The following is a 9,927-nucleotide window of genomic DNA, read 5'->3' as shown; positions in this document are numbered from 1 at the left end:
GCTATTCATATTTATGATTTTCAAACCTCACGGCGCTTTTGGTTTGTAATAAAAATGTAATAAAATATCCTTCAGCAGCTGTAAAAAGTTTACAGCGAAATGCAATCATTGCCCTTTTCGAAATCAATAAATCTCGTTTCTCCGAAAGCACTTTATAATACATAGACGATACTCTTTACTGCAGACTTAACTTTTCTTTGCATACACATCGTTTGCTTATCCTTCTATAAATTAACGATGTGCATGTATGGTGCTGTACCATTAAATGAATAGCAAGCAAGGTAAATATGTAATATGGCAGGAGTTCGAATTTTCCCGGATTTTCAGTTTTTATGCACCATTATTTATGTCGTATTTGTTGCTACGGCAAAAGTTGAATATGTCCTAATGTTTCCTTCCAAACACATTTATAACACTGGCAAAAATAAATTCTTGAATGACTTTCTTCAGAATTAAATGCTTACAATGAATCAAATGGGATGATTTCCGAAAATTTGAATAAAAAAACATGATTTACTATTGCGGATTTTCTTTTATTTAAGAGATACCATATTATATGGAGCTATACGTCTCTAGGCCTCTAGCTGTATTGCGGAAAATTCTTATGTATTCTATATATGACATGATAACGTTCATATTTCCATTTCAAAGCGTAATAAGATATGATGAGGAGATTTTTCATCGCAACGAAACGTCTTCAACCCAATACAGAACAAGCGTATACCTATCATGTTAGACAAGGTGTGTTACGTAAGCGCAAAACAAGTGAACTTGACCCAAATTAATTTGATTTACAATTTTTCCGTGTACGTGACCGGCATGTTGTTCAGAAGATGAACAACTCGGTACACTAATTAAATCATTATCTACCGATAAAACATCTACCAATAAACAAATAGAAAATCTATCATTTCGACCTTACTACCGAAAAGGGTAGTTGGAAAATATTCTCTTTTTGCTCTGATGTGCATTTTATCCTAGACAGAAACGGGCTTCAAAACAAGTACCATTAATTTGACGATTTTATATAAATATCGATTTACGTCGCAGAGTTACGCGAAAACTGTTTGTCCCAGACTGATACAAATTTTTTAACTTTTCAATATTTTACATCTCCAGCACGTACTTGAGATTATAATAATTTTGAATTGAACAACCATTAAAAGGATGAATTTTATTTTATTTTCACTCGCAGACTAAACCTTAGTATGACTGAATTGAAATGGCATAACGGAGTAGTACCTCAATCGATCTGTAGCGGTCCATGTCCAGCTGGTCATGTGAAGAATCATCAGGTTGGTTACACTTGAAATCGAAATAATGAATCTCTTACGACTTTCTACGTTTATATCCACAATTCAGGATCAATGTTGCTGGTCGTGTTTGCGATGTCGGGAAGATTCATACGTAGATAACGACACATGTATAACATGTCCGGCGCACCAAATGAAAATAAGACCGAATGTGACAAGTTAACGCCACAAGTTATCGATTGGAAGAGTCCATGGGCATTGGTGCCATTAATATTGCCGCTATCGGTATCGTTGTACAGTGTTTACTGTATGCGTTTTATTAAGTGAGATCAACTCGGTTTTCCATTTTATAATGTGCAGTCAATTTTGACCCAATTGTTTGCTTTTAGGTTTAACAAGACACCGGTGATCATGGCATCCGGAAGAGAACTGTGTTATGTATTACTGCTAGGTATTTTGTCCAGTTACGGAATGACTTTCTTGATATTATCCGAACCCACTGTAAGACGATGTGCTGCGGTTCGAGTTGGTCTTGGACTGTGTCTGAGTCTGTGCTACAGTGCTATTTTCATTAAAACGAATCGAATCTCGAGAATATTTAACCGTGGTGTGAAGACTGTACATAGACCGACATATACATCACCTTTATCGCAGGTTGCCATCTGCTTAGGTAATGTCTAAGAAAATTTATTAAATGGGTGGAAAACTATAATAAAACCATATGGTTAATGGCAGGTATCGCATTAGTGAACGTAGTTGGCACAATTGTTTGGTTAATTTATGAGGAACCAGATGTGCGGGAAGTATACCCATCACCATTGACAGCCGTTTTATCGTGCAAAGTGTCTGAGATATCTTTGGTGTTATCTTTAATGTTTAACATGTTATTGATCTTGCTATGCACGTTGTATGCATTTAAAACAAGGAAAATTCCAGAAAATTATAATGAAGCAAAGTATATTGCATTTACCATGTACAGCACCTGTATCGTTTGGCTGGCATTTCTGCCGATTTATTTCAGTACCAAAAATGATTACAGAGTAAGTACTTCATTTGGAAATGCCTTAATATATTCACCGCTAAATTGGTAACTATTGGATTACTTGAACAGATTCAAATGTCTGTGTACGTGTTTAATGATAAGTGCATCGGTGCCACTAGGATGTCTATTTGTGCCGAAAGTTTATTTGGTACTGTTTCAGCAAGAATGTACGACAGACGAATGGGAAAAAGGTGAGTATAACGACTAAGTTTTGAAACAACATTTTTTTAAGTAAATTTTTGTTTTAATCAATTTATATACCCGCACGAAACTAACGCTACTTACGAAATAAATTCTCTGATTTTTTTATTATTTGAATTAGCATAACTTTGGCAAATTATTTTTACGTTTGCATTTTTACCTAAAAAAAGACAATCGTAGTTATGGTGACGAGATTTCTGAATTTAAATCAATTTAAAAATTTTGGCCAATTTATTGAAACATTTTTTTGTCGTGTTTTCGTCACGCTAAGCTCAGAATAAATTATTTTCCACAATTCGTTGTGTTCTATACAAACAATTGTTTCACATTTTGTATGCATAACATTCATGGTACAGTAATTTAGCTAAGCTTTTTTCTTCCTTATAAAATGTCGTACAGTCGAACATAAACACGTAAAACACTTAGGACATTGCACGATGTATACGATTTATAAAATTAAACTAACTGAACTGTAAAATAATGTAATCGACTTCCAATTTTCCATCATTAAGTCCCTTGTGGGCTTTCGTGCGGGTAGCCCATTTATTTGTCGTCACATTCCTTTCAATGGTATACTCCTAGTTAATGCACACATTTTGTTAATTCTTCTACAGGCCTTGAGCTCTTGAGTTTCTAAAGTTTCTTCTCAAGATGTCTAAAAACCATGGTTATATACCGAACATCGTGGCAACTAACTAGTAATTTCTTTTTCATTCAAATGGTAAATACTTGTCAGTTTATAGTAGTGAAATGTCTTATGTAATTAGAGTTATAAATGAGAGGAAAATGGTATCTTGGTGTAGATGTAAAGTTTGTCGTTAAAAGTGTAAAATGAAATCCATAAATTGAACTGTCGACAATGAACCAGTTGTTGATTTTTGTGATATTGATTCGCTGTTCATTTATATAAAATAGGTACACCACCAAACCAACAGTATATTACTAAGCATGTAATATCCTTCCCTTTGCACTTGTAAATTTCAGATCAGGAAGTCTATCATTGTCGCATAAACGGTATTTCATTTTTTTGTAAGTCATCGTCTTTTATAGCGTCTCCAAATGATACTTCTGAATTCTGATACGCATACTTTAGAGGCTCAACATATATGTTGAATTGATTCTGAATGGAAAAGGTGGTCACGTAATCAGAGCATTGTAATTAGAAATTCTGAATTTATTTAAAGGTGTGTCATTCGTCATGGGTGTTAAAGACCCCAGGTTATTCCGAATGTTTTCATTGATTAAACATCTCAACTTGTAGGACTCAACTCTATAGCAGGTATTGAAAAAAAAAAAAAATGGGAAATTTTACGGCAGGTCACTCAAAGAATCTCAAATTTACATTTTAATAACTGAAAGATAAATTATTCTACAAAAACCACATTATTGTAGAGCAAACCAAGTTTATGTTAAAAATTTCTTACTTTTTATTTCATCTTTAGTTTTCCACAAGTTCCCCGCTTGCCATTGTAAAATAGTGTCCAGAAATATCATTAGTTCAAAAATCGGTCGAGTAGCAATTTAAAAATTCGTTTCAAATCCCATACTTCCTTTGACACAATTCGATGATTAAATTTCTTATTTTGTTTCAACGAAACACCAAAAAATAATAGAAAAATGATTTTGTGGTTAAAAATTCTATTTTCACTCCAACTCAAGGTGGGTGATGCGAAAGGTGGCAAATACAGCATGCAACATTCCGTAACGAAAGTTCAGGTCGATCAATCAACAACGACAGTGTCGCGTACGAGTCCTAGATTCGATCAGCAAACAAACGACGAAATTGATGTGTATGTACTGGATCCGAGCTTGGAGCTGAAGAACTTACAATGAGCGGTGAACATTTAACAGAAATACATATATTTACGAAAATATCTTTCTCTTCTCTATGATGATAATAACTTACATACGTGTCTCAATGAAGGTTCTTTTCCAATATTTTTGAGGAATAAAAAAACAACAAAAAAACAGTCACTTCGACACGATGTTCATGTGTGGCTAGCAGATTAAACATTGGGTGTGTGTATAAACATCACCGTGAAAAGTTGATGTTAGCGAAATATAGGTTATTTCACTCGTTGTTTTCATTGTGTATTTATTAATTAACACCCACTACATTTTCCGAAAATCTGTCTCGTGTTAGTAGATTTGCATTATCGATTTAATTGGTAGCAACACATGTATTTTAATATGACCTTTCGAACAGATGTAAAACGTGTGTTCACATAAATTAGATACAGTGGTTGTCTCTGTGTCTAATGAATGGTATCAAAATGAATTGAAATGGTTGTAATTTATCATGTAACACGGTAATTCGAGGAATTCTCTCGTTTACGATATAAATGTCATTTTACAATATTAATAATCTGCAAACGGATTATTTCTTAATTTTCAATTTGCTCATTCCGCAAATGATGTCTTCGGGAGATATTTATTTTTCAAAGAATTTCACGCCGAATGAGCGATATTGCTTTCACGTCGTTAAAATCGTAAAGCTTCGGAACAAAAAAAATTTAGTAATTTGTCATGGGAAGAAGATGGAAAAACGAACAGAAATGAATACCGAAAAATATTTCCAACTGAAGTCTGTGCTTTGATTCCGTTCATATTTGGTTGTAGGACCTGAATGGAAGGCAGATATAGATATGGATAGATTGTTAACGAGAAATCAACGTATTATGTTCGAATTTATCCACATTTCATTTTTGTTTTTAGTTATCTATTGTAGAAAGAATTTCAAATCAAATTGTGCGCAGATTTTTCAATCTAATTGTGCCCATTATTCTCCATGTACATACACGACTAGACATTGAATTTATTGTTACATTTATAGATTTTATACAGAAATCCATTTTTGTAAAAGAAAGGAATTTAATTAATTAATTTATGAAAATAGAATAAAGATATTGATTGTTGCTTATTATGTATAACGGATAGATGCTCAATAACGTAGAAAAATGGACGGAATAATAACAATACAATCAAGCTAATGAATTAGGCAGCATTGTTGCTCAAATAGTATATTTAAAAACAAATTGTGTTAAACACGAGGTTCAATATGTTACCTACGAGACAGTATTAATAAAAAAAAACATTTAATATAAAAATGAATAAAATAAAAATTTTAATTTTAATTAATTAAATGTTAAATTGTAAATGTAAAAACTGATGGACGTGTCGGGTTGCTGAATTAAAATACGAAACATAAAGTCATTTTCACAATGGGAGCTGCGATAACTCGGAATACAATTTTTGGTGCCGGATTTTTAGAATTCAAATGGTTTTAGAAAGGACTTTTCGGAATATTAGGAGTGTATGTTTTCTGTGCGGGCTGTTAAAGTTTAGTAATCGTTCTCACAACAAATTATGATTTCTAGAGTGGAATGAGTCAGTAGTCGTCCTAGTCGTAGAAAGGAATCCTCAATAATTATAACTCTGATATACGAGCTGTTTCAGGCAAAAATTACTTGACCACTTTGATAACAACAAAATGGGTTGAAATAGTGAAGAAATTAACGTGTTGCCTAGTATTTGATACAAAATATTTTACTTCATTCGTTTTAACATTTATTTCTCTAAGTATAAGACAACACTAGCCGGAGATATTTTTCCATATTATTTCTGTTTTTAACCATTTTCATTAAAAAGCTAAAAACCTAAAAGTTGTATTTTGAAACCTTCAGCACAAAACAATTAATTAGCAATAACTGAAGAACAAATTCTACTTTCTTATAGTCCCTGAATTCTATAATTCGACTAAAAATTAAATTTTTACTGAATTGCCGCAGTTTCCTCTGTATCGCTAAATAACCAATAACCACAAAATATTTAAATATATTTGAAATAAATACTTTTTGAACAATTTTCACTTGACAAAAGCAGTAAAATCAATTTTTTTTTTATTAATGAATGGACAATAACTTTACCTAAAATGCATTATAATGTACAAATAAGTTCTCAGAATTATATCTTATCTTATGAATATCCTGTTATTAGTTTCTCTTTAAATCAAAGTTGATTTCAATTGCAAATACATCATGAAGTTTATGATTTTTTCATTGAATCCGTCCATAGTCACAGAGAACATAATGACGATGCAAAATGAGAATTCTGTTCATTAAATCCATTATCTATTCCGGTTACCTATTGAGTTAGACTAGAAAAATAAAAAAATGTATTCAAAAAAATCGCTATTCGGTTTTAAGTTCAGTAAAGGCTTTAAAGCTTTAAGCGGTACTTTTTACGCAGATGTAACTCGTAAATAAGACAAAATCGAACGGTACGGGTTTCTCACGAAAGTCATCCGTCAAAGTGAAGATAAAGTTTGGTAAATTAATTTAGCCTAAAATCCTCTCTTTATGGAATTATGTAATGTTTTAAAGAGTAGGAGTATACGGCTTTTATGGCTGTTTAAAGCAAATTCTGGATCACATTTCTACCCACAAAATATAGCGATAATAGGGACATTGCGATCTTCTCGTATCGTCGACGTAAAAGTTTTGATTTAGACTCTCCACTTTGCATGTAAGCACTTTGTATGGAGAAGTTATTAATAATTTCGCAGTTTTTTGTCCATTAATAATACCATTAGTGATAATCGCAATCTCTCTATTGAACTGCCTACAGTACGCATAAAATTTAAAACACAAAATAAAGACAAAGGATTCGAGCACATTATTTTGATGATTTTCTATAAAATCGTTTCATTTACCGCACTTTCTAAAAAATTGAAAAAAAGAACTTAACTCATTTATCAGTCTTAGTCGTAATGCGAAAAGCAAAATTGTTCAAAAAAGGAAGAAAACTTTGTACTTTCAATAGAAAAAAAAACGTGTATTTATGTCTATTTACCACTACAGGTATTAACATCAACCCTCCGATATTAAAACGTAAATTAATACAGTTATAGAACCTATGAATTATTATCGTTAGCGTTCAGATTAATAGGAATTAAAATGAAAAATTATTCTTTTTGTACATAAATCCATGAAATAAAAACCATGTGCATTGCCACAAATGAATTGAAGATTTAATTGTATATTAGAATATCACTATATTCAATCAATGAAGATATTATAAATAGAAAATATAGAAAAATTAAAAATTGGTGTCAATTAGTCAATCGTGTACTATAAAGAAGAAGAAAGAAAAACTCAATGAAAAAAAATGTTTAAAATTCTTCGATAAATGTTAGTTCTCAGAAACAATTAAATAAAAACTTTTGTGCCAAAGAAAAAATATTATTAAATTGATGACAGCAATCATTTCTCTGTTAAAGTCATTAAATATCATTAGAAATATTTTTAAATAAAAATATCCATTTATCTAAAACTTAACAAAAAATTAAAGTAAAACTTAACAACAAAACGTCCTCCAAATTCGTTGACTACTTATTATTATACTATAAAATTACAATAATCGATAAGTGGGTGGTGCACGTACACAAACATTATACCAATTTAAGGACATTAAAATATTCAATAAAAATAAAATAGAAAATTTAATGAAAATTATAATAAACGGTAATGGTAAGAGAGCACTGATCTTCTATTGATTTTGCTAAATCGTTCAACATTTTATGAATGTTAATCGATTGTAGTTTGTAAGAAATGAAGCGAAAAAAGTCATTTTTTAAAAATTGCAAGTGTGTGTCGAGAATGGATTGAACAAATAGACTGTGTGGCTAAAAACTTTTTTTTTCGTATATTTTCGTTCACGCATATCTTTAGAACAGTTAAGCGACAAAAAAAGAGTCTCATCTCTTTGCTTACAATCCCAATATTTTTCATATAAGAAACCCTTTTTTAAACAAAAAATTCAATACGAACTTCCAAAATCGACCCATTGTGGGTCGATATGCGTTGAAACAGTCAATGAATTGTGGAACTTATAATGTTGAAAAAAAACGAAATTTTGAACTAGTTTCATGTTCATTGATGATTGTTTTTGTCCGATGGTTCCAATAGAGTTTTCAATAGCGAATGACGCTTTGTTCAAACTGCCCAGTAAATGCAGACTGGATAGAAGTAAATATACTTACATGTTCGGGGTACACCGATTTTCCACAAATTTTTTAGTCGTAGACGAAACCGGTTACAAAAGTTCGCTTATTATAAAAGAATTGAAAATCAGGAGAATTTTTTTTAGTCAGGCTTGTATTGCATATTCTGAAAATATGCCCCCGGTAACACAGGCGACGAACGTTTAATGTGGTTTTTCGTTTCCAATATATTCTTCTAGCTTTAATGAACCAGATCAAAGAAAATCAAAAAAAAGCTATCACTGAGTTTGCAAGTAAGTTTGCAATAAACTCAAAAACAATCTAAAAAAATTCGACCCTGGTGAACTTTGGAGGCACTACTAAGTGACCAATCGAACCTTTTTAATTTTTTTTGTTCGATCTGATATATCAAAGCTAGGAGAATTCATTAGAGCAAAAAAAACATGAAACGTCTTGCCCTATGCTACCGGTGGCACAAGAATGGTGAAGACACAGAAACAATTAGGAATTTTACAATTTTATAAATTATATGATGCTAAAGTCGAAAAATAATTTTTTTCCGAAATACTTTCCATTAATTTATGTGTTTTGTCCAGGTTTCAAATCCCGTTATGGGAATGTCAGTTTTTACAAATCTCATTTTTGTATATAAGCTCTTTGCACGTGAGTTGTGTTCAGATACCATCAGTGTCACAGTGTCAAAGCCTAGTTCTTTCGCAGCAGCTTCGATTTTTGTCAGCAAATTCGAACCAACGCCTTTACTCCAATGTTCAACGTTCACGAAAACGGTCTTTATATGTATGGTCTTTTCATCAACTTTACGAGTTCGCAGGAGCTCAATTGGCTTTTCTTCGGAAAACGCAACGACCGACATGAACTCGCTACCTTGTACAAGTGTCACCAGATTATTCGGTTTAAAACATTGTTCAATTCAGTGCAAGATTCAATTATCTCATATGTAAAATTCATGTTACCTTTTAAAAAGAGAAATGGTTGAAAAATCTGAGCGAAGATAATCATCACTAAAATTAATTTTGGGAATGGACTGGACGCAAACCAGACAATATGTGAATCTTACTAAGCGTCGGAAAGGGGGCCCTGTTCTGCCAATAGCAGATATACCAGAGGACCGAAGTCTTGTCAGTCACATCTTTAAGTATTCGAGGTGTAAGCTTATGTTTGAGTAAAATAAAATTTCTATAACGATTTTAAATTTTCGTGGAATAAGTGCACTTCTGTACCCGGTATCGTCCACGACTGAAAAAAATGTGGAAAATTGACACTGAAACAAAGTAACGACAGTTTCTTTTGTTGTCGTTAATTTGATCTATTATCATTAAACTTTCAAAACGGAGTTTGATTCGAAAAGTTTAAATTATAAATTCAAAATCGCATTTTCAGCTTTTCAGATCAATTGGAAAAAACAAAAA

General features: G+C 31.9%; 1 protein-coding gene across 1 annotated transcript in view; it reads left to right on the top strand.

Moving 5' to 3' along the window:
• The window catches only part of LOC119073173 (metabotropic glutamate receptor 7-like), a 114,631-nt gene extending 112,697 nt beyond the window's left edge, over positions 1–1,934 (top strand). The window contains 4 exon segments of the mRNA XM_037178480.1: positions 1,196–1,295; positions 1,363–1,432; positions 1,435–1,576; positions 1,643–1,934. Of these exon segments, the coding sequence (XP_037034375.1) occupies positions 1,196–1,295; positions 1,363–1,432; positions 1,435–1,576; positions 1,643–1,934 (604 nt within the window).
• The last annotated feature ends 7,993 nt before the right edge of the window (positions 1,935–9,927 follow it).

This window comes from Bradysia coprophila, unplaced genomic scaffold (assembly GCF_014529535.1).
Source record: "Bradysia coprophila strain Holo2 unplaced genomic scaffold, BU_Bcop_v1 contig_138, whole genome shotgun sequence".
Classification (NCBI taxonomy): Eukaryota; Metazoa; Arthropoda; class Insecta; order Diptera; family Sciaridae; genus Bradysia; species Bradysia coprophila.
The sequence above is the reverse complement of the archived record's forward strand: the minus strand, read 5'-3'. Positions and strand labels throughout refer to the sequence as shown.